General features: G+C 44.4%; 2 protein-coding genes across 19 annotated transcripts in view; one reads left to right on the forward strand and one right to left on the reverse strand.

Annotated features, from left to right (window-relative positions):
- Positions 1-20,917, forward strand: part of LOC140467399 (uncharacterized) — a 99,548-nt gene extending 78,631 nt beyond the window's left edge. For 10 of the 11 annotated variants that reach the window (XM_072563736.1, XM_072563742.1, XM_072563734.1 and 7 more), the window contains 5 exons: positions 1,224-1,349; positions 6,183-6,305; positions 14,781-14,900; positions 15,952-16,068; positions 18,831-20,917. In XM_072563736.1, the coding sequence (XP_072419837.1) occupies positions 1,224-1,349; positions 6,183-6,305; positions 14,781-14,900; positions 15,952-16,068; positions 18,831-19,022 (678 nt within the window). In that variant the 3' untranslated portion in view covers positions 19,023-20,917. The remainder of the gene's footprint in view (positions 1-1,223; positions 1,350-6,182; positions 6,306-14,780; positions 14,901-15,951; positions 16,069-18,830) is intronic. The other variant, XM_072563743.1, reaches the window with a different exon arrangement.
- Positions 20,867-25,615, reverse strand: part of LOC140467397 (prickle-like protein 1) — a 144,002-nt gene continuing 139,253 nt past the window's right edge. For all 8 annotated transcript variants that reach the window (XM_072563729.1, XM_072563728.1, XM_072563725.1 and 5 more), the window contains one exon: positions 20,867-23,354. In XM_072563729.1, coding sequence (XP_072419830.1) covers positions 22,516-23,354 — 839 coding nt within the window. In that variant the 3' untranslated portion in view covers positions 20,867-22,515. The remainder of the gene's footprint in view (positions 23,355-25,615) is intronic.

Below are 25,615 nucleotides of genomic sequence, written 5' to 3' on the forward strand. Positions count from 1 at the left end.
GTGGACATGTAGCACTCTTTGTGATTCCAGCTTCAATGTGGAAGACTTCTCCAGTCTCCCCACATACTCGGGGCAGATAAAGCCCGCGTTTTCCGTCCGATTTCTGTCGCCGATTTCTATTTTAAGCAGGAACCGGGAAAAGTGTCTAAATTCTGTTCCATGTTGTGGCCTGTACAATGGCTCTGCTGGCTGTCTCCGTCAAGATCTGCTTGATTATTTTATTTGTCCATTTGCATTCTTTGCAAATTAATGGGATCCCAGCTCCTTGATCTTTGCTGTGTGAAGCAGATTGATCGCCTCATCAAGTCTTCCTCCTCTCAGGGAGTCCCTCGTGTTCTCCATCTAACTCACCACCTGCCACTCTCCATGGGCCTGAGAACAGAAAATCAATTGGGCTCTTCACTATCTGCGGGTCTTCACGGCTAATCGTTACCATCCCACTCTGCAATCTCTCCCGCCTCCACATAGAGTGTTCTTCAGTCAGGATCTTTTAACAGATTGAGCCATTTTTCCTTAATGTAGATGCACTCACTCTGGAGAAGCAGTATAGAAACATTTAATGTAATTATTTCCTGATCCCGTGCATCAGTGTTTTAACAGTACACCATGAGGAAGGCGGCTTACTGCAGTCTCCAGGTTGTGCTGTGTGCACTCTGTCCACTGGTGACTGTGAGGACTCTTATGAACCTCAGTTCCCAGAGCTCAGAGCAGAAATAGTCAACCGCAGCTAATCCTGAGCTCCCCAAGTACATCCTGAGTTAGCTGTTTGTAATGTGGAGTTATTAGACAGGGCAGCACTGACCCCTCAACCCCAAGATGAAAGGATGAGGAAGACAGAGTTGCACTTTTATAGCACCTATTCATGACCACCTGGCATCCGAAAGTACTTTCCAGCCAGTCAAGTATTTGTTTGAAACAAATCAGCCTAATTTGCAGAGAGCAAGCTCCCACAATGAAAATGACCCGATAATCTCCTTTTGTGATATTGATCGAGGGATAATTAATGGCCCCCTACACTGGGGATAACAGGTGCTGCTCACCTTCAACAAGAATCTATAGCATCCACCTGACATTCTCATCTGAAAGAAGGCACTCCCCACAGTGCAGCATTCCCTCAGTCCTGTCCCGAAGTGCCAGGCTTGATCGTTTTTGTGTTCCGGTTCTGAAAGGGCTTTTTAAGCATGTCGCCACTCTGCAGTTCTGATCCTTTTTATCATTCTTAGAAACCGACCTGCACCATTCTGGGGAAGGCAATCCAGGGGAGCACAGGAGTAGACGATCAAAGCCAGGATCGCTGGGGCGTGAAGGCAGCACATCAAGCTGCCTCTTCAGACGATGAGCTCAGTGACGTAAGTTGGTGCCACATTCTGGAGCTCAGTTCAAGTTGGCGACAGGGTGGCTCAGTGGTAAGCACTGCTGCCTCATAGTGCCAGGGACCTGGGTCCGATTCCAGCCCTCTGTGTGGAGTTTGTATATTCTCCCTGTGTCTGCGTGGGTTTCCTCTGGGTGCTCCCGTTGCCTCCCACAGTCCAACAAAGGTGTGCAGGTCAGGTGAGGTGGATTGGCCATGGTAAATTGCTCCATAGTGTCTGGGGATGTGCAGGCTGGGTGGGTTAGCCATGGGAAATGCAGGGTTTAGGAACAGGGTAGGGGCTGTTGTTGTTTGGGTGGGGGTTGTGCAGGAGGGGTGAGCCTGGGTGGGATGGGCTTTGGTGGGTCAGTGTGGACTCAGTGGACCGAATGGCCTGCTTCCATACTGTAGGGATTCTAAAATATAATTATGTACACAAGTTGCTTCGGATAAAAAATGTCTCCAGTTTTAAAACCTGTTTGGTTTGATGTAAGTATGATGTGTACACAGGGGGTTATTGGTGTCTGACTTTCATGTATCAGGACAGTCCTAAATCTGCATGAAATCTCAGCTGATGATTAACTAATGGCTGCACTCAGCCTACTCCCTTCACTCCCCATTTAATAAAGATGGATATTTGTGATGCATTTTTTTTTTGCTTTGGCAGTAATTAAATCATCTTCATCTCCACCGATTTACTTTGGAATGCATCGTTCCACATAAATTACACAGTGCAGTAGTGTTTGGGCTGGATTTTAAAGGGTTTATTATTACAAGGTTGTATCTAAAATTGGCACCTAATTCCGTTGTGCTTCCTCCCCCCAACCCTTTGAAAGCTGGCTAGTGTTCTTCAGGTTGCAGATTGTCCATACTCCCCTGTTAGGAATGCTGTGTTTCAGTGGCCCCTTTTTCTTGCTGTTCCTTGCTAGCTGTTGGCTGAATGGCTGCTGGGATTGGGGGAAGGGAAATTGACCTTCTCTGATTTATTGACTGTGTCCTTCATCCCCTCCTGACAAGAGTCATAGAGTTTTACCGAATGGAATGAGACCGTTCGGCCCACCGTGTTTGTGGTGGTCAACTTACATACTCCAGTGGGTGAAAGTGAGGACTGCAGATGCTGGAGATCAAAGTTGAGAGTGTGGCGCTGGAAAAGCACCGTGGGTCAGGTAGCATCCGAGGAGCAGGAGAATCGACGTTTCAGGCAAGAGCCATTCATAAGGAATGAGGCTGGGAGCTTGGGGGGTGGAGATATAAATGGGAAGGGGGGGGGTGGGTCTGGGGGGAATGTAGCTGAGAGTACGATAGGTAGATGGGGGAGAGGGTAAAGGTGATAGGTTGGAGGGGAGGATGGAGGGGATAGCTGGGAAGGAAAATGGACAGGTAGGACAGGTCATGAGGACAGTGCCGAGTTGGAAAGTTGGAACTGGGTTAAGGTGGGGGAGGGAAAATGAGGAAACTGGTGAAGTCCACATTGATGCATTGAGGGGTTGCTTTGTGCATGTGTCCCGGAGATGTTCTCTGAAGCGCTCTGCAAGGAGGCATCTTGCCCCCCAATGTCGAGGAGAGTGCATCGGGAGCAATGGATACAGTAAATGACGTGTGGATGTGAGGGTAAAACTCTGATGGATGTGGAAGGCTCCTTTGGGGCCTTGGATTGAGGTGAGGGGGAAGGTGTGGGCACAGGTTTTGCAATTTCTGTAGTGGCAGGTGAAGATGCTGGGAGGGGAGGGTGGATTGGTGGGGGGTGTTGGGGTGGCGGGGGGGTGAAGGATCGTGGACCTGACAAGAGAGTTGTGGAGGAAATGGTCTTTGCAGAAAGCAGATAGGGTTGGGGAGGGAAAGGTATCTCTGGTGGGATCCATTTGTAGTGGCGGAAATGGCGGAGGATGATGCGATGTATAGGGAGATTGGTGGGGTGGAAGGTGAGGATGGGTGGGGGTGGGGTTCTGTCCTTGTTGCAGTTGGAGAGGTGGGGTTTGAGGGCGGAGGTACAGGATGTGGATGAGATGCACTGGAGGGCATCATTGACCATATGGGAGGGGAAATTGTAATCTTTGAAGAAGGAGGCCATCTGGAGTGTTCTGTGATAGAGCTGGTCGTCCTGGGTGCAGATGCGGCGGAGTTGAACCTCACTTCCTCCCACCCTGCCTCCTGTAAAAATGCTATCTCTTATTCCCATTTCCTGCACCTCCACCGTATCTGCTCCCAGAACACACCAGATGGCCTCCTTCTTCAAAGACCACAATTTCCCCTCCCGTCCAGCACATTTCATCCACTCGAACCCCGCCCCTCCAAATGCAACCAGGACAGAACCCCCACCCCCCCCCCCCCCCCCCGCTCCTCACCTTCCACCCCACCAACCTCCATATACATGGACTCATCCTCTGCCATTTCCACCACCTACAAACGGAGCCCATCACCAGATATATATTTCCCTCGCCACCCCTATCGGCTTTCCATAAAGACCATTCCCTCTGCGACTCTCTTATCAGGTCCACTTCCCCACCAACCCACCCTCTCCCGGAACCTTCCCCTGCCACCACAGGAATTGCAAAACCTGTGCCCACACCTCCCCCCTCACCTCCATCCAAGGTCCCAAAGGAGCCTTCCACATCCATCAAAGTTTCACCTATACTTCCACACATGTCATTTACTGTATCCATTGCTCTTGATGCAGTTTCCTCTACATTGGGGAGACAGGACACCTACTTGCAGAGCACTTGAGAGAACATCTCCGGGCCATCCGCATCAACCAACCCTACTGCTCCTTGGCCAAAACCTTCAACTCCTCCTCCCACTTCATCAAGGTCATGTAGGTCCAGGGCCTCCTCCATCGCCACACCCTAACCACCCAATGCTTGGAAGAAGAGCCTCATCTTCCACCTCGGGACCCTCCAACCCCAGAGCATCAATGTGGATTTCACCAGGTTCCTCATTTCCCCTCCCCCCACTTTATCCCAGTTCCATCCTTCTAACTCGGTACCACCCTCATGATCTGTCCTATCTGTCCATCTTCCTTCCCACCTATCCGTTCCACCCTGCTCTTCAACCTATCACCTTTACCCCCACCTCTATCTACCTATTGTACTCTCAGCTACCTTCCCCCCAGACCCCTCCCATTTATCTCTCCACCCACTTGGCTCTCAAGCCTCATTCCTGATGAAGACCTTTTGCCCGAAACGTCGATTCTCAGCTCCTCAGATGCTGCTTTACTTACTCGAGTCCCACTTCCCAGCACCTAGCCTGTTGTCTTGTATGTTGTGGCACTTCAAGTGCCCATCTCAATGTGCCTTATATATCGTGATAGTTCCTGCTTGTAACACCCTTTCAGACAATGACATTCCTCTGGGTAAAAAACTTTTCCTTAAATCCCCTCTAAGCATCAAGCTCACTATCTTAAATCTATGACCCTAGTTGTTGACCCCTTTACTAAGGGGAAAATGTTCTTTCTATCTGCACCCTTTACCATTTTATGTGCGTCAATTAGTTCCTCCTCAGCCTCTCCGCTCTCAGGAAAACAACCGCAGTCAATCTTGTCTCTTTTCATCGTTAAATCGGGTCCAGCCCAACAACATTCTGGTGAACTTCCTCTGCACCATTTCTAGTGCAATCCTTCTTAATGTGTGGTGATCAGAACTGTACATGGTCCTCCAGCTGTGGCTGAACTACCATCTCTCCAGCGTAACCTCCTTGTATTCAGTACCTCCACCAATATAACCAAGTATCCCAGATGTCTTCTTAAACACCTAATCCACCTGTCCTGGTCTCTTCAAATAACTATGGGCATGCACACCAAGGTCCCTTTGATCCTCTGTACGTCCCACGGTTCTAACATTCAGTGTATACACCCTTGCCTTATTACTCCTCCCAAAATGCATCACCTCACACTTTTCAGGATTAAATTCCATTTGCCACTGTTCAGCCCATCTGACCCGCCCGGCTCTATCATCCTGCAGTCTGTGTTCTTCCTCGCTATTTACCACGCCACCATGTGTTGTGTCATCTGCAAACCTACTGATACTACCTCCAACGTTCATATCTAGATCATTAATGTACCCAATGAACACCAAGGGATCCAGCACTGACCCTGAGGTACATCACCGGACAAAGGCTTCCAGCCACAAAAACGTCCTTCAGCCATCACCGTTTGCCACTAACCCAATTTTAGATCTAATTTGTCAAATTGTCCTGGATTCTATGAGCACTTAACTTCGTGACCAATCTCCCGTGCACGATTTTGTCACAAGCCTGACTGAAGCCCATGTAGACTGCATCAACTGCACTACCCTCACCCTTCCACCTAGTCACTGTCTTGAAAAATTCAATCACATTTGTTAGGTATGATCTCCCCCTGACAAAACTGACTATCCTTAATGAATCCTTGCCTGTCCAACTGAAGATCAATTCAGCCCCTTCAGAATTGTTTCTGGTAGTTTCTTTACCATTTATGTTACTCACTGATCTGTAATTTCCTGGTTTATCTCTACACCCTTCTTGCATATTGGTACCACGTTAGCTGTCCAGCAGTCCTCTGGCACCCCTCTTGTTTCCAGAGAGGATTTGAAAATTAATGTCATGGCTACAGCAATGGTCTCACTTGCCTCCCATGGCAGCCTGGGATGGATCCGGCCTTGAGGCCTTCTCAAATCCCAAGCCTGCTGACACCGCCAATATCCCCTCCCTCTCTTTGTTCAATATATCATGGTCCTCTTCCCTGATTTCTGTACCTGCATAATTCTTTTTTATTGTGATTGCAGTCAAAAAGAAGCTGTTGGTTTTGTTATTCAGTACTGAGCTTGATGTGTTTTTCCTGTCTCCCCCTCCCTTTCAGGACGATATATTTCGAGAGGTACCACACCGGTACAAGGACAAGACAAGCAAGATGAAGGAGAAGACAAACAACAAGTTTAAAGGAGATCAGTTGTCACTGAATGCTGCTACTCCTAAAAACATTGTAAGTATAGGAAGTGAACACAAGCTGGCAGGGCCTGACTGTTCATTGTTCTTGCCAGAAACAAATGACTGAAGCAAGCATTAGGAGCTGTTTTTGCCTGAGCATCTTTACATTTTACAAATGGTGTTTTGACTGGAGTGTCTGACAATACTGATCTAATGTTAATCTATCCTTTCCCTCACATCAGTAACGACTGTTAAGGAGAAACCTTTCAAACAAAGTGGAGGATATTAACGCCTATGTGGCTCCCCCCCCACCGCCTCCATCTGAACAGAGATTGAGTAGGAGTTCCTCTGTTCGGCATGGGAGTAGAATTAGCAGAAAGCACAGGTTGCACATAATCGCTATTTAATTCATGTACCTCTCTTTCTGCCATCAGCGGTTGTAAAATGTGTTGAGCAGTTCTATTAAGATGGCTATTGTATTCCCTGAGACACTCTTCATTATTTGTCATTCAAACCAAACTCCAGTGTTGTTGGCTGGGGGTGTGTAACAGCTAATATCTGTTAACTTCTGGCTGGATTTTACAGCAGCATGTTAGTTTAATGCATGGCATCATTGTTAAGGTAGAGGATAAATTTGGGTGGGCACTGACTATTTTAGTAATTCAGTTCAGTTCTTTCCACTTTTGCATGGAGCCAGCTCAGTTGATTTCAGAGTTGTGTACGGAATTAGGCATGGTATTAAAACAGAAACAGTCGAAGGAACTCTGCAGATCTGACAGCATTGGTGGAGAAAGGGAGAGCCATACTCAACTTGAAAAGTTTCCTCTGTTTCTCACTTTCTGTCTTGTTTCAAATTTCCAGGATCGACAATTGGTTGCTTTTATTTCAGTAAAGTGTTGTATTTGGAGATGTTATCCTGATAATTTTGGAGATGTGCTGTGTGTTACATAACAATATTCACTGCACTTCAAAGCTGTTTCCTTGGCTGTAATGCACTTTGAAATGTTTGGCGACCCTGAAAAGTGCTATGTAAATGTAACTAGCTTTAAATGCACTAAACTATAACAAAGAGTGACAAAGGGTTACAGGACTCAAAATGTAGGCTCTGTTTTCTCTCCCCAAATGCTGCCAGACCTGCTGGATTTCTCTAGCAATTTCTATTTTGTTTGTTTAAGTTTAGATGCAGTTAAGTCTGATGGGCACAGAGTGTAATAGTTATGGAGGAAAACTAAACTATTAGACTTATAAAATGTGCTTATTTGATGTTGAGATGTCCCAAATTCTTTGCAGTGAAATAGTTCTGAATTAGTCACTGTTATGATACAGGGCATTGTTGTCCTGAGATTTTGAATTTACAAGCAAGTTTTGAAATTGATGTAAGTACTGTTGTTAAACCCATGTGGGCAGAAGATAAATGGTGGAAGGTTGGTGGAATTTTTAAAATCCAGCTGGTTCACTGGTGTCCTGTAGGAAAGGGAGCTTGGATTGACCGGGGCATTGTGGTTGACTATAATGTCCTCTGAAGTGTCAGGGCAATGAGAGATGGATAATAACTTTGACCTTGACAATAATGCCACATCTGAAGAACAAAGAATGTTGTTCTGGTGTACCTGGGTGTGTGGGGCGGGATAGAGTTTATGGTGAACTTAACCTGCAGGAATAAGAGTACTCGCTGAGTTTAGTTGTTGAGATAGATTAGCAGGATAGTGAAGAGCTGATATTTTGCCCTCATTGGGCTCATTCTGATAGTGCTTAAAAATGTGTTGCTGGAAAAGCGCAGCAGGTCAGGCACCATCAAAGAAACAGGAGAATCGACGTTCCGGGCATAAGCCCTTCTTCAGGATTCCTGAAGAAGGGCTTATGCCCGAAACGTCAATTCTCCTGCTCCTTTGATGCTGCCTGACCTGCTGCACTTTTCCAGCAACACATTTTTAAGCTCTGATCTCCAGCATCTGCAGCCCTCACTTTCTCCTCATTCTGATAGTGACCACTAGTGAGTTCTTATTAAAATTTGAAAAAAACAAACCTGTTGCGGGATTGGTAATTCCAAAAATGTTGACGGGTGGAAGTCAACTGGGATGCGATAATTCAGATATCTAACTTTTCTTTATTTAAATCAAGTATGTATTTGGGAGAAAGTGAGGACTGCAGATGCTGAAGATCAGAGTCAAAAAGCATGTCAGGCAGCATCCAAGAAGCAGGAGAGTCGATGTTTCGAAACATCAATTGTCCTGCTCAGATGCTGCCTCACCTGTTGCACTATTCCAGCACCACACTTTTCGACCCAATTATGTGTTTGGTCAAGTGATGCCATTAAACTGAGGAACAGTAATAATTATAGCTTGAAGTGCATGGGTTAGAAGAATCTATTTTCTCCCCCTTTGGCTCATTCGGCTGCAGTTTTCCCCTCCATCCTGTACCCCCTGCAAGTATACCCAGCATTCCCAACATTGAGGAAATCTGTCACATGGAATTGCAATAAGTGAGTTGAGGGGTGGCACGTGGCTCAGTGGTTAGCACTGCTACCTCACAGCACCAGGGTCCCAGGTTTGATTCCCACAGTGGGTGACTGTCCGTGTGGAGTTTGAACATTCTCCCCACGTCTACGTGGGTTTCCTCCGGGTGCTCCAGTTTCCTCCCACAATACAAAGATGTGCAGGTCAGGTGAATTGGCTGTGCTAAATTGCCCATAGTGTTAGGTACATCATTCAGAGGGAAATGGGTCTGGGTGGGTTACTCTTTGGAGGGTCTCAGTGTGGACACTATCGGGGAAGCTAACCTGTGATGGCCCTCTGCTTTGGCATGTCAGCTTGCAACTCTTTTCCAATCATACATGGTTTACAATTGGTGCATTCAGAGGGAAGTTTGGAGTTTGCACATTCTCCCAGTGGCTGGTGGGTTTCCTCCCACAGTCCAAAGATCTGCAGGTTAGGTGGATTGGCCATGGGGAATGCAGGGTTACACGGATACAGTAGGGGAGCATGGCTCTGGGTGGGATGGTCTTCAGAGGGTCAGTGTGGACTCAATCAACAAATGGCCTGCTTCTACACTGTAGGGATTCCCTGATTCTAAGTAAAGGAAATGTAATGCGGGGTGTATTCACATATCTTTACTTACAGCATAAACCACTTAATCAATAATGCAACTTTACCTTAAATAAAATCACTGACAGAGACCCTTCTCACTTGCACCTTCAGCTGCCTATTTGGACATCGCGAAGATCACGATAATACAGTAAACTCCTATTATTTGAGGCATATCATTTTTCCCAGTTTATCGAGAGTGGCAGTTCACAAGATGCCAGTTAAAACAAAGTTTGTTGCATTTTGCATTAAAGGAATCAGAAGCACTCTACTAATTATCTGCACTTTTGATTGAATATTTGGCAGATCAACTCCAGGTGGGGTTTTGGGGAAAGATTGATGGTGTGTTGGGCAATTTATGGATTGTTAGTCCAGAGAGTTGGATAAGTGGTTTGGCTGGGGGGTGTATGTGATGGTGGTTTTCAAACATTTCTATGTGTGGCAACCACACCCCCCCCCCGCCCCGCCCCCACATCTTTGCCCGGTTTTAGCCCATGATCAGGGTCTCATTCCAAGCACAGTCAGGCCCCTCTGAATCTTGTCACACTTACAGAGCTCTCCAGGCCTAACTTCTGAAATGCCAGTTATCAAGGGAAAACTGCTGTTGTTGCAGGGTTCCTTTCCAACACATCAGGAAGGGCAGAAACATGTCACATGCACAATTTGTGAAGTCAACCCCATAGCACTGGGTAATATTTGGGCCAAGAACATAATGGACACTGCAAATGCCTGAAATTCTATTGTCGTTGTCTTGGGGGCAATGGGAGATCCGTTTATAGCTTTCAAAGTGCGGATGACCAGTTGCTAAAGTGTTAATTTTTGTTGATTCTCATCCCATTTGCTACTGTGTGTTTGTACCATCTGTTTAGTTTGAATTGTTTAAGAGAAATTAGTCTGGGAAGTTAAAAGAAATAGTTGGGTTTAAAGGTGCATTCCATTCCTCTGGAGGTTTGGTTCAGGGACACCTGGAGCCAAAGTGAGTCTTAAATCAGGTCCGCTGGTGTGTGATGTGAGTTCAGAACGTTTACACTTCAAACACACCCTGGATCATAAAGGTTCAGGCATAGCTCTGCACAGAGGTCTATGATGTAACTCTATAAACATTTATCAGAGCAATCCACCCTCTACTTAAAAGAGAAATCACCGTCAAAAAGTTTATAAGATGCCATATCACCTCAGCAAGACCAACTTGATTTTGAGATTTTGAGAAATATGGCCAATAGGCAAGAGTACAACATTCAGCCCCTCAAGGTGAAAGTGAGGACTGCAGATGCTTAGAGTCGAGAGTGTGGTGCTGGAAAAGCACAGCTGGTCAAAAGCCCTTCATCGATTCTCCTGCTCTTCGGAAACGACCTGCTGTGTTTTTCCAGCATCACACTCTCGATTCAGCCCCTCACGCTTGTTACTGCCATTTATTTGCATCATGGCTGGTTTGTATCTTAACTATATCCACCCACCTGAAAAAGCCTAACAAAAATATCTTGATTGCAGTGCTGAAATTCTCAATCTGACTAAACGTTTTGGCCAATGTTTCAGATTTCCACTGCTATTTGTAGAAGTGCCTCCTGCCAATGTCTCTGAATGGCGCTATCCCCAGTTTCAGGCCGTTACCCCCACCTTTGATTGGTCTCTGTTGCCGAAGGAAATATATTGTATAGTGGTTGCAAACATGCGAATTTAGACCAGGAGTAGGTCACTCAGGCCTTTGAGCCTGCTGCGCCATTCAATCGGCTCTTAGTCGATCTGATAACCTTTTATGCCCTTGCTTATCAAGCATCCATCTGCCTCTGCCTTACAAACGTTCAAACACTGCTTTCACCACCTTTCTAGGGAGAGAATTCCAAAGGCGTGCAGCTCCGTCAGAGAAACAAATTCTCCCCATCCCTGTCTTAAGTGGGCAGCCCCTTGTTTTATTCAGTGACCCCCGGTTCTCCATTCTCCCACAACAGGATATATCATTTTCCCATCCATCCTGATCAGACCTCAGGCTCTTGTCTGTTTCAAGCAAGCCCCTTCCTACTCTTCTAAATTCTAGTTGATTCAATTCTGACTTGACAACCTTTCTTTATAAATCGAAAGTGTGGTGCTGGAAAAGCACAGCAGGTCAGGCAGCATCTGAGGGTGTTGCCTGACCTGCTGTGCTTTCCCAGTACCACAGTCTCGACTCTAATCTCCAGCATCTGCAGTTCTCACTTTCGCCCAACCTTTCTTTATAAGACAATCTACCCACTCCAGCCGTGAGTGTGGTAATCCTTCCAATTGGTAGCACTCCTGTCTCTGAGTGGCAAGGTCGAGGGTTGATTGCAAAGGAATCGATGCCAAACTGTTGGAGGTCCATCTTTTAAGATGCTAAACTGAGGTTCTGTCTGAAGACTATCAACAATCCCACAGCACTGGTCAAGGAAGTGTAGATCAGTTTTTCAAAAATATTCGTCAATGTTTATCCCTCAATCTTGGAAAGGAAAGCAGATGCTGTCAACGTTGAGTTGCTGCACACAAAATTGGCTGATGCGTTGCCCTCATTCCAACTGTATCTACCCTCCAAAAGCTCTTTGCAATGTCCTGAATCTGTGAAAGCTTTGGTTTCCTTGGTTCCCTTTGTCTTTGATGGTCATCTCCCATTGTGTGGCTGCCTCTGTTTTCCAACGTCAAAGTTCTGCTCAATCCTCCATGTGTTACAAAGTGGGTTGTGAAGAGAGTTGATAGGTTGTAATTTGACACATGCTTTCTGCTGATCTTCCTAACGCACTGAGGTTGTGCTGCCCTGCTCCATGGCCAACCTCTCCATTGTTTTGCAGATTTGGCATTCTCTCCTCAGCATCCATTGTTCTCGATATTTCAATAAAGTGAATGATCGCGTTAGCGAAATGACATTAATGCCAGAAATATAGCGCCCTTGTACCCTATCACACTTATTGATTTAGTATAGAGTCATACAGCAGAGTCCAACTCATCCACACCGACCAGTGTCTCAAACCAAATTAGTCCCACTTCCCTGCATTTGGCTCATATCCCTCTGAACTTTTCCTATTCATTTATCTATTCAAAAGATTTTTAAATGTTGTCACTGTGCCTGCATCTACCACTTTCTCTGATGTTCATTTCACTGTACAGATTCACAATTCTACCATTCCAAGGAAAACTGATCCTTGGAGATTATAAAGAGCAGCAAATCAGCAAAGCAGCAGATTTGAGAGAACAAATCTGAGAAATCTTTAATTGGATGTAGGTTTGCTTGCTGAGCTGGAAGCTACCAGAACCTCAACCTGAGTTACAAATCTTCTCAAAACTCGCTAAATCTTTAATTGCTTGAGTTAAATTTTCACTTTACATGGCCAGATTCTATTATTAGTAAAATCTTACTCGTAAAATTTAAGATCTTTAGGGTTGAGAATTTAATATATTTTAAAAACCACTATCTAAACTTTAAAGTAAAGATATAAGCATTTCCTGGAAGCCTAATGGACAAACAGAATGAGTCATCTGTTCTTGAGCTACAGAGTTTAGGAGTGCCCCAGTTTAGATCCACCTGGTGTCAGCTCCATGGATGCACTCTTGTCTCCGAATCAGCAGGTTATGGTATTGAATCTCATTCCAGAGATTTGACCATGAGTTGTACCACTGATACCCCAAGTGCTGTCTAGTCTGGGGCACTGTGCTTTGAATGAGGTGCTGAATTATGACCCTGCCTGGGTCATCTGATAGTCATAAAAAATCCCTTGGGTATCCTTTTGAATCAGAGCGTCAGAATTCTCTCCGATGTCCTGAGAGAGCAGGACAGGCCAATGTTTATTCATTCATCAACAGTCAAAGAACAGTACAGCACAGGAACACCAAGATCTGCACATGATGCCTTTCCAATCGAAAACCTTTTCCCTCTACGTGATCTGTAGGCCTCTGTTCTCTGCCTATTCATGGATCTGTCAAGATGCCTCAAAAAGTTGTTGTACTATCTGCCTCCACCATATCTTCTGGCAGCACACTCCAGGCACTTACCACTCTCATGCAAAAAACATGCCTCACATATCTCCCTTAAACTTGCCCCCTTTTACCTTCAACCTACATCCCCTAGTTGTTGACATTTCTACTCTGGCAAAAAATTCTCCAACTATCCATGCCTCTCAAATTTGAAAACTTTTATCAGGTTGCTCCCTCATCCTTTGACATTCAAGTGAAAACAAGCTAGGTTTGTCCACTCTGCTCATAGCTAATACTGTCCAAACAAGGCAACATCCTGATAAACTTTTTCTGTACCCTCTCTAAAGCCTCCACATGTGGTGTGGCGACCAGAACTGTACACAATGCAGTCACTATCACATTGCTGTTTGTGGGAGCTTGCTGTGCACAAATTGACTACCATGTTTCCTGCCTTGTGACGTTAGCTTCAGAAGAAAAGCCATTTGGTTGACTCTTAACTGCCCTCTGGGCAATTAGGGATGGGCAATAAATGCTGGCCTAGCCAGTGACACCCTCATCCCATGAATGAATTCTTAAAAATCCTTTGCGGTTGTGGAAGTTAATACACAAAAGCAGGTTCTTTTGCCTGATTAATCTCTGATCAGGTGATGTCTACCAAGTGTTTGGAGCATGGGTCTGATGCTTTAGTTGAACATGATGTCCCTGAGCTAGTGGGGGAAATAGAAAAACTAATTAGGAACTGGAACAGGCCTTTGAACCAGATAGCCTGCTCCATCTGTCAGTAAGATCCCGTGGGATCTTACCTTGGCTACACCTTCCAATGTTGTCTCATATCCATTGATTCCATCCATCACAAGGAACGTACCAATGCCTGACCTCAATATGACCAACAGCTGAGCATCCCCAACTGTTTGGGATAGACGATGTTAAAGGTTCCCTCACGTTTTGATGAAGAGTGAAACCTGAGGAGCACTCTCCCCACCTGGTTGCTATGCAGTGGTCTTGGTTACAGGCAAGTCAGTTAGCTCAGCTGGCTTGCAATACAGGGTGATGCTAACAGTTTGGGTTCAATTCCTAGACCAGCTGAGGTTACCATGAAGGACTGTCCTTCTCAACCTCTCCCCTTGCCTGAGGTGGGGTGATCCTCAGGTTAAAATGCCACCCCCCCCTCCCCTAGCTGTCTCTCTCTGATGAACGAGGAATCCTATGGTCTGGTCCCACTATTGTAACTTTACCCTTTTAGTTACTCTACAGTGAACCCTGCCAGAAAATTCCACCTGTTTAGATCTTGTGAGAATGGGACCAGACTTTGATGCAACTTGTTCACGTTCCCACCTGGCGGTGACCACTTGGGAGAGGGGGAGTGGAGCTGAGCAGATGAGACGAGGCGTGGTCTGAATGACAATTTTCACCAAAAGTGAGGTGACTGATGAAAGGGGGCGAAATCCACTCTTTGTGAATCATGTTTGTTTGGGAATGGAATCTGATGCTATTTTGTTCTCTTCCCTTCCTCTCTCTCCCCTCACTAGCAACGCCACCAGAAGAAGCATTCTTGTAAGAATGTTGTACCTACCAAAGAGGGCAGTCAGCATCCTACCAGAGATCTTAAATCTCACAGCGCCTCAGCGACTGGCTGCAAAGTTAATAAGGTAGGTCATTCAAAATGAATTTTACGTACTGTAAGTGAATTGTTACTTCTTTGGAATTATATAAACTAGATAATGAATATTGCCACATCAGAAGAGTTTCTCTTCTTCCATTTTCTCTCCTGATCTTCTCTCTCCTCCAAAGATACTCAGTGAGTTCCACAGCCATTTGGTACATTCTCCGAGTGTGATTTTTAAAATTAATCTGTGAGATGTAGGTGTTGCTGGCTAGGCCAGTATTAATTACCTATTTCCCTATGTGGTGAGAAACCATCTCCTTGAACAGCTGCAGTGCATGTGTTGTCAGTACTCCCACAGTACGGTTGGAAAAGGTTTCCTGGATTTCGATAGAGGATTATCCCTTGAAATTGAGGTCAGGGTTGACCAAGGAGCATTGGCTAGAGAGTTGGGACCGCAGTGTTTCAGCTTGATCTCTGATCTGTGTTTCAGTTCAGTGAGGCTGCACTTTGGAACTCACTGAGTTAGTCCCACACTGATAGCTGGCTCAGACCTTGCTTTTGCAATTTGTGACCCACACTGAAAGGCCAGATTGTGAAGAGATTGTTGGCCAGCCCTGGGCCTATGCTATGAACCCACGTTGGGCTCAATACCCAGCACTGTTTTATCCTTTGGACATAAATTAAATGAGTTGTACCTTTGAATGTCAAGGGAGAGTAACATTCCACAGTGACTTTGTGCACCGCTTGATATATTGTTGCAGGGACTGGATTCAGATATTATCAAATGCTAGCTGCAGAAACCGAGCCACATTGCCTCATATTGCTCTATGTTGGATCCCGCTTTTTTTCCTTCTTCACCCTCCTTCTCTGTCCCCTGTGCTGTTTCTCCTTCTCTCCGCACAGAGGTAGATGTGCTTATGGCCAGTTGACTTCATGTGGATTTAATATTAATAACCACAGTGTAGCTTCCTCCACTGATTCTCCATCTGTTACATCAAAGCCTCGTATTAAAAAGATGGGTCTGGCAGATTGTTTCCCATTATGAGCTTTAGGAGAATGTGGGGTAATCAAATGTAATATTTTTAAATTTGCAGGCTGGCAAGGAGGTCTCCAGATCAGATACCACCACAGAAAAGGGTCGGCCAAAGAACAAGACTCGTAAAGACCCTCGCTCTGCTTTAATTTTGGCAAAAAGGGACAAATTGATGGAGGTATATATATATAAAATATATATTATAAATATATATAAAATCTATTCTGCTTTGCTCCATCCTAACCTCCCAAACCCATTATAGTACAGTGTTACCTGGAAATGTGCTTGAGTTATTGAAATAATGGAGATATGATCGCAAATAAATCACATGCCCAGAGAGAATAAATGGTCTTCTTTAAAAATCAGTTCACAGGATCTGCATCTTCTTGAACACAGTCGCAGTTTGATTGGGGTAGCTCCACCCATAGTGCAGTTAGGAACAGAGTTCCTGGCTTTCTCTCCAAGTGACAGTGGAGGAACAATGATCTATTCCAAGTTAGAATGACATGTCGCTTGGAGGAGAACTTATGGCTGGTGGTGTTCCCAAGCATTGGCTGCCTTTGTGCTTCTGGATGTGTGGGTTTGGAAAGTGCTGTGAGAGGAGCCAGATGGAACACAATGTTGCCACTGTGTGCCAATGGTGGAGGGTGTGAACATTGAAGGTAATGGATGGGATACTAATCAAGCAGGTTGCTTTGTCCTGGGTCATGTCGCTGAGTCTTGTTGGAGCTCAATTTATTTAGTCAAGTGAAAAGTATTCCACCACACACCTGACTTGTGCTTTGTAGGTGATGAGATAATATGGGGTACATGGTTAGCTTGAGTGTGTGTGGGCACCAGGAAAGGTTTGTCTGTCATATCTCTGTTTAAAAACCCTGTTCCACTCGCTATTGCCTCCCTTTTGATGAGTGGCCATATGACATGTAGGTTTAAATTGACTAACTTTCACAGATCACAGCAGAGTTTGTGTCCAGTCCAAGTGAATGATGATTCTTGCTTATGTCATTAAGAACGGTTTGTGGAATGGGTTTGAGCCATTTCAATCCAGGATTCAGATCCATTGAACTGCTGTTGCAAATGGAAATTAACTGCAGCAGAGAATTCTGCTTTGAAGTTGTTTGTGGCTTATTGGTGGATTGAGTAGAGGAGAAGGAAATTTGCATCTTAGTTGTCGATTGACAGAGCTGAGAGGGTTGCCTGTACTAAAATCTCAAGTACAAACTTTCTCTACACTTAAAACTTATGAAGGCCTACTTGTATGGTTTCTGTGAGATTGTCCACCTAATTGTTCAAGAGGATAAAACGTGGAAGGGGCGAGAGACACCGGACTTATTGTTGCATTGTTTGATGCCAAATTACACTAACAGTCTCCACTCAAAACAAAAAGTCAAAATTCTACAGATGCTGGAAACCTGAAATAAGGACAGAAAATAAGCTGGAAAACCACAGCAGGTAAAGCAGCATTCGTGGGAGAATCCCAGTTAAATGTTCCAGGTCAGTGACCTTGTATTGGAACTGTTCTGACTGATCCGAAACGCTAAATTTGTTTCTGTCCTCAGATGCTGAACAGACACTTGCTTTACTTTTCCAGAAGTTTTGATTGTTGTACCAAGAAATCCTTTATTAACTAGAAAACCTGGTGGCTGAATACCACAGCGACGGGCTGAAATCACTCCCAGATCTTACCATTCCACCATCCTTAGCAGCCTGTTCGTCAGTGGCATTGCTCTTAGGTTTACCTTTACCGGTTTGAAAACAAATCCCTCCTCTGTGTATAAAGTGGTGTTCCAGATTCACTTTTCTATGCCATGGAATGGTCATGTAAGTCTGGAGACAGTTCATTTGCCATGACCTCATTATTGCCCACCTCACATTGAGGTTTACTGGCCAACATGATGCTGGAAATGAATCAACAAAGGGGCCTGTTTGGTCACAACTAGTTTGCTGTCCATAGATTTGCAGTGATTAAGTATCTCACCCTCTAATATACCAGACTTCAGTTGGGAAATTTCAGATCATGCTGTACAATCGGTTCTGTGATAATGCATGTTTCTTCAACGTGAATGGGCTTTAATGCGATTTAAGAATTTAGACTGTTATTTGTAGAATGCAGTCTTTCCGTGCCTGTATTGGCTATAACACGATTTCAGCCTCATCAGTTTAAATGTTGCAGCTATTACACGGTTTTCTTATAAAGTGAGATTGCACAAGAACAGAACAATCGCATTATATCAGAATCAACAGTAATATGTTTGCGAAAATCATTTGGAATACTCTGGACTAAGAAATAGTCAGGATTCTATCGTTGGTGTTTGTTAAACAGATGGTTCGTGTGAAGAACAAAGGTTAGAATTTACTGTTGTTGTCCAGATCTGTTTGCTTTGACTGGAGTGACTGTAATCAGGAGCAATAGTTACCTCAGTCAGGGCCTTCTGTGGTCAAGTTTCTCTTTACTCTTTGACATGATGCGGCTGTCACAGAAAAGGCCAGAATTTGTTACCCACTGTTGAATCATGTGGCTTGTTTGGCCATTTCAGAGAGCAGTTATGTAACGACCACATTGGTGTGGGTCTGGAATCATGTATAGGTCAGACCGGGTAAAGACGGCAGATTAAGGGCATTAATAAACCAGCTGGGTTTTTTATGACAGTCAAACGATGGTTTATTGGTCACCCTTACTGAGATTAGCTTTCAATATGCGTGCGACCAGCTGCAATGATGGGATGAGGACACATGATTCCAGAGCATCGACTGGGTCCCTGATTTGCAGGTCCAGTGACATTGCCACCACCTTACAGTGTTCATGTTACCTTCCTATTATTCACCCTGTTGCGATCAGATAACCTGGCAAGCAATATTTGTAATTATGCAGTTTAACCAGTATTAACACAGGATCCTGGAACTGCTCAATGCTTGACTTGGTGTTCTTTTTGACTGCAGGCATACAGATTGGACTGTGAGACCTTTGCCATGGTGGCAAAACAACTGGTCAATCAAGATCCTACAATCGAGAAGCAGGTCCAGTTAGCGCTCAGGAAGAGTCTGCAGCTGGTTGGTGAACACTGTCTGGAAGAACTGAAGAGAAGTATTGCAAAGTACGATGCTGCAAATGCAGTAAAGAATCCAAAATGAGTGTTACTTTAAAGCCATGATTTGGAGTGGGAACATTATACCTTTCATTAGATTTCTCCTGGAACTTTCCACTGCCAATATTTATTCTCCTTCATTTTTGTTCTGGGTGAGGGAGGGAAAAGAGATTTGGTCGTATAACACCTCCAGAGACAAGTGGCAATTTCTCGGGAGGGGGAGGTTACTGACTGTTAGCATTCTGAGAAGGAGATGCCTAAGGGACATGCATATACTTGACAGCTTAGTATAAGTCTGCATTATACCAATGAATTTCTCCTCCCATTGGATCTCCAGTTTGATAATTCCTTTGGTCTCTGGTATTTCATATTCCCATCCCCCTCCTCCAGGAAGCCATCTGGCTGTTTCTCCTTAGAGGTCATTATGACAGAGCCTGATACTGCCCTTGCCCGACATCACCTCAGATTGCGAGCAAGTAAAAGCTGCAAACGGTATTCTCTCTAATTTCTTTTTGTTGTTGTATGTGATTGGTTAATTTCAACACATGGTCGTCTTAAATGTTCTTGCAGGGGGGGGTCACGCATAAGGGACAATTCGTGCATGACCCTGTGGGGGAGTCTGTATCCACGACCCCCCTAGAAAGAGCATTGCCTGCAAACCTTTCGTTTACTGATCCTAACACAGGGGCGCAACCATCCTTTTGCAGCTCCTCCGTTCCTGTCCCACCAAAGATGTGACTGCACAGCAACCAGGGCTGGAAGTCAGGAGCATCTTTGTTCCATATTACTCAGGAATTCATTAAGTAAATTAAATGTTGGGGAAAGGTTTTGTATGTTTTAGATGCAGCCATTAATGGGGCTGTTGGAAACTTGTAAATGGCAAATCATAGCAGAGGCAGGAGTAAGATCTCCTTGGCTGTCAATTTGAAAGCATTATGATGAAAAGAAGTAGACATTATGATGACTGATGCCTCAGTTTCTTTCTTTTTACAAAAGGCAACATTTCCGTTGTTCAGTTTGTATATTTTTAAAAAAATACTCTGCAAAAAAAACTAGCACATAGCTAGGCTCCAAACAACAGGACAGAATGCTTGTGATCCTTGGACAAATGTAAACTACAGTTCAAGGAATGATTCTTGCCCATGGTTAGTTTGAAATGTTCGCATTTTCCAGTGAAGCTTTGGACAGAAACAAAGGTTTTAAACTCATTGCTGCCATTATTATTGTTGCAAAAGAATAAAGCTATGTTTTTGAACACTGTGTGCCTGTTAAATTATCATCAAACTATTTATGTGCGTTCTTCCCATTTCTACCTCCCCCCCCCCACCCACCCAACTTTTTTTTTCCCCCTGCTTTTGTTGCAGTGGGCCACAGACCATCTGTTTGGCCCTCCCTTTGGTTTATAATTCATTATTCAGCAATCGCGAATGAATGTCTTCCCAACTCCAACCACAGAGAGCATTTTCTTTTCTAAAGTATTATCCACAATAATAAGTGTGAGGCAAAACTGTGGAGACTCTAATTGTTCTCAACTGGTTCAAAAATGCACAGCATTGGCACCACAATGAGACGGAAATTTCACCCGTCCCGCCTAGACTTATGCTTCAGTTTAACAACGTGGTTTCCAAGCAGTGTGTTGTGTCCAGCTGTATGGTTGTTATTTTCGTATGACTTCCTACCCTTACCCCCACCTTGTTACACTTCTCCTCCAAATGAGTTGTTCTCCCACTTCCTGAAGGCACCATTTGATGTGTAACCCCACAACTGCCCCATGGCTATCAACAATGAGGGATTTTCCTTCTCAGCCTTTTGTACTCTTCTCAGGATTGCTCCAGGAACTTGACCACTTGCAGAATAAGCCGTTATCAGAGCCCAAACTAACGCAGTCCCTTTTGTGCTTTGCAGCAATCTTTTTGCAACAATTTTATTGTCATTCTGACATCAGGTTACAACAAATTCTTACAGTTTCTTCTGTAAATAAGTATGTGACATTTGAAATATTAAAACACTTTCTATTCAACTTATACGTGCAGCTAATGAGCATAAATAACATCCATAGTAATTAAATATGCATATGCTGTTTAGAACATGTGAATATAAAATGATTTTTATAAGTAAATCTGTAAAGTATGATACTTTTATTTACAGAGTTTTCAGCACTGCCATCTTTAGGATAGATGCAGATCCAATAGTGATGGTTTGTTATGATATGAGCACATGGCTCAGAGGCTGTACACATTTACAGCCACTCCTTGGATGATCTTCAAGGAGCAGGTCTCCCATGCTCACTGCGGAGTTGGGCTCACAGATTTGAAACAGTTTTGTTTGTTTTAAATGGTGCAGCTTCTGGAATGACTGTTCACCTGAAGAAAGGTGTCATTTGGATAAAATCAGGATTAATGAAAAGAAACTCCTGGAGACACTCAGCATTCGCAGAGAGAGTTTGACCTGATGTGAAATTTGAACTTTATCCTCTTTCCTCATTTGTTTCTTGGTACTTCAGATTTCCAGCATCTGCAGAGTTTTGCTTCAACTAATACATTAATACCCTGGTACATCACCTTGGCAGGCAATGCCGGCAAGCTGTTGGACTGTTGCGGGCCACCACAAATGAACAAATGACGGCACGGTGAGTCAGTGGTTAGCACTGCTGCCTCACAGTACCAGGGTCCCAGGTTTGATTCCAGCCTCGGGCAACTGTCTGAGTGGAACATGCATGTTCTCCCCTGTGGGTTTCCTCCCACAGTCCAAAGATGTGCAGGTCAGGTGAATTGGCCACGCTAAATTGCCCGTGGTGTTAGGTACATTAGTCAGAGGGAAATGAGCTACTCTTCAGAGGGTCGGTGTGGTCTGGTTGGGCTGAAGGGCCTGTTTCCACACTGTAGGGAATCTTATCTAAGATGAACCTGGTATCCTTGCTCAAAGAGTAACAGTAAGGCTGATTACATAGGCAACGTGGCCTTAACTGAGTTTTATTGGACCGGATGTAGATGGAGAATACTGCCTTCTAAAGATGATGGAAAATGATTTTGCAATTAAGTCAAAGAGTTGATTAATGGGATTGAAGAACCAATGATGGGGTTAAAATTAGCGTCCAGAGCAGGGAGTCCCAGATTCAATTCCTCCTGTACTGATTTAGCTGTTTCCGGTTTGGATGGTAGTCCAATAGCTGTGCAGGACCAAGGTGCAATGCATCAGCCAACATTCTGTTTCTATCTTCTGTGTTTAATGCTGCACTCTGTATGTGTGTATGTTCACTGATATGATCTCATGATCAGAACAGTATGCTAAAGTTATTGTCCAGACTTACACATTGACCAGTTGAGCATGGTTCCCTATTGGCAATGGGAATCTAGTCCAGCAATGGAATTGTACCCAGTATACACAGGGGCGGGGTAGGGAGAATTTGCCATCAAAACAAAGCTTCCTTAAGTCACCAGGAGAAACAATCTCTTCAAATCCATCTTCCATTCTGGAATGTCTATTTCAGTGTGTGTTTAAATACACAGACTCGTTTGGGACAACTTTGAAGAGGTTACCTATGAAACAGTGCAGTTTTTGTTCTTGTGCTCTCTCTTCCTCTGCGACTTGGCACTCTGTGCCAGCCTGATGTCAGGCACAACATTTGATTGACAAGCCTCCTGCCGCAAATGGCAACCATTGCTCGTTTTGGGCTGTGGGATTGGCTGTCCAAGAAAATAGCCCTCCTCTTCGGAATCGGAGGAAGAGGAGGAGCACGTGGAGCAGCAGCCATCATCATCTTCACAGCACAAGCCAAGGAAGTTATTCAAGGCGATGTTCTGAAGACCATTATCTCCTTCCCTATAAAAGGCTTGTCGGTTTTGAGAAATCTTAGCTTGGGGCTTCTGGCATATGGCTGTCTGTACGAGCTGGTTGTAATGCTCCAAGAAAGTATTGTTATTCGCACTCTCCAGGGATCTCTCGGTGATCGTGTGAAGAGCCTCATCTGAACACGATCTCTGAACTCTTCTGGAGTGATGATGGTGGCTCCGGTAGTTGCCTTTATGCCTGTAAACCTTCCTTCGTGTTTGCTCACTCATGGGTGTCTGGTGACACCTGGACCTTGCCTTGGGCTTCAGAAATGCGGTATCACAAAATGTGATTTGCTGGGGTCTGATTTGGGCTGCAGTTCTCCTCACTGGAGACACGGACTCTTGCTTCCACTTTGACTTTTGTACGATGCCCTCTGATTGCTGGGAGTTCAAAGAATGGAGGGAGTCGCTGCTTCTTTTATGAGGGAATGATTTCAGAATTCCAAAGTTGCTCTGCATTTCAAATTCCTTTTCTGTCTTGTTGTTGTATTCTTGGTCAGGCCTGAGTGGTTTTTGCCACTTGTACTTGTCTTCATTGGAAGCCCCTTGAGGAAGAAATTAAAGTCATTAGGTCATTAAAACAAAGTCTCCTATTTCAGTTTACAGATTAATAAGAGAAAGTGGTGCATTTGAATACCATTTAATAAAAGGTGGTGGTGTAGTGGTGATGCCATTGGGTTAATAGAACATTGGGTTAACGTTCTGGGAACCTGAGTTCAAATCCCACCCTGGCAGATGGTGAAATTTGAATTCAGTAAACATCTGGATAAAAAGCTGGTCGATTGGTGATCATGTAAATGCTGTCGATTGTCATAAAAGCCCATCTGTTTCTCTGGTGCCCTTTGGTGAAGGAAATCTGCTATCTTTATCTAGCCTAACCTACATGTGACTCTGGACACAGAGTAATGTGGTTGACTCATAACTGCCTGCTGGGTTATAAGGAATGGGCAATAAATGCTGGTCTAGCCAGTGATACTCACATCCCATGAATAAATATTTTTAAAAAAGACAGCATTCTGAAATTGAGGGAAAGGCACATGTAGAAAGTACTTTCATCCAGGCTGTTTATATGTAGTTGAAGGACTGATACTACGAGCCTAAGATTGGGGTGAGAATTATCTTGGGAGGATAAGGAACATTCCAATTTGGAAATGGTTAGTACACTCAGCTCAATGTTCTGAAAGAATAGGATTTCAACATGCACAATTATTTGCAATCTGTACTTTTAAAACTTGCCAACTACATGCATTTTTGGATAAACTCAGCATTAAAGTTTCAACAAAGGATCTAAAACCATTAGAGATGGTTCAGAGGAGGCTTACTAGATTGATACCTGGAATGAGTGGATTGTCCCATGAGTTTGAGCTTGATTTATTGTTGTCACATGTACCGAGATACAGTGAAAAGCTGTTTTGTGTGCTGTACAGGCAGATTGTACCATACAAAGTGCATCAGGGTAACAGCATAGAGTACAGAACATAGTGTTGCAGCTGCAGAAAAGGTGCAAAGAAACAGATCAGAATTAACATTTGTGAAGTCTGTTCAAAACTCTAATGAGAGCAGGGAAGAAACTGTTCTTGAATCTGTTCGTACGTGTATTCACACATGTTCGTGACTCGCTGTAGTTTCTTGTGGTCTTGGTAAAAAAAAAGGACAGACTGGGTTTGTTTTCAGTAGAATTTAGAAGAGTGAGTGAGGGGTGATCCTGAATGGTTTTGACAATGTGGATTTAGAAAGGATGTTTACTTCTGTGGGTGAGTCCAAAACTAGGGATCACTGTTTTAAAATTAGCAGTCGTCCTTTTAGGATAGAGATGAGGGGAATATTTTTCTGTCAGATGGATGTGTCATCAGTTGCTATTTAACTCAGATTTTTCAGCTCCGTCTTGGGGAATCTGTTTATGACTTCAGATAGTGTTCTGTGCCTCTATGTCGGATTTTCAGACAAAGGTAAAGCTGGCTAGTGAATAGAGAAATGTAGTAGCAGAGTCCAAACGAGAACAAAAACCTTTAAAAGCAGTTTTCGTTTATCATTGGGCTCCATTGACAATTGACCAACAATTAACAGCTCTTAGGAGTTTTAAACTTTATCATTACTGATTTGTGATTTGTGGAAGAGGAACAAAAATGCAACTGAGATAAACACCTTTCAACAATAGGGACCTATTACTGCCGAGACGGTATGGTGGCTCAGTGGTTAGCACTGCAGCCTCACAATGCCAGGGACTGGGTTTGATTTCAGCCTTGGGCGATTGGAGTTTGCACATTCTCTGCGTGGGTTTCCTCCCACAGTCCAAAGATATGCAGGTTAGGTGAATTAGGCAAAAGTGAGGACTGCCGATGCTGGAAACCAGAGTTTAGATCACAGTGGTACTGGAAAAGCACAGCAGGTCAGGCAGCATCCGAGGAGCAGGAAAATCGACGTTCCGGGCAAAAGCCCTTCATCAGGAATAGAGGCAGGAAGCCTCCAGGGTGGAGAGATAAATGGGGATGGGGCTGGGGAGAAGGTAGCAAAGAGTACAATAGGTGAATGGGGGTGGGGATGGAGGTGATAGGTCAGGGGGAGGGTGGAGCAGATAGGTGGGAAGGGAGATTGACAAGTAGGACAGGTCATGAGGACAGTGCTAAGCTGGAAGGTTGGAACTGAGGTAAGGTGGGTGGAGGGGTTAGGTGAATTGGTCATTCTAAGTTGCCCATAGTATAGGTTATTAGGGGTAAATATTGGGTAAGGGAATGGGTCTGGGTGGACTTGTTGGGCTGAATGGCCTGTTTCCAGACTGTAGGAGTTCTAATTCTAATTCAAACAT

Source organism: Chiloscyllium punctatum, chromosome 45, assembly GCF_047496795.1.
Source record: "Chiloscyllium punctatum isolate Juve2018m chromosome 45, sChiPun1.3, whole genome shotgun sequence".
NCBI lineage: Eukaryota > Metazoa > Chordata > Chondrichthyes > Orectolobiformes > Hemiscylliidae > Chiloscyllium > Chiloscyllium punctatum.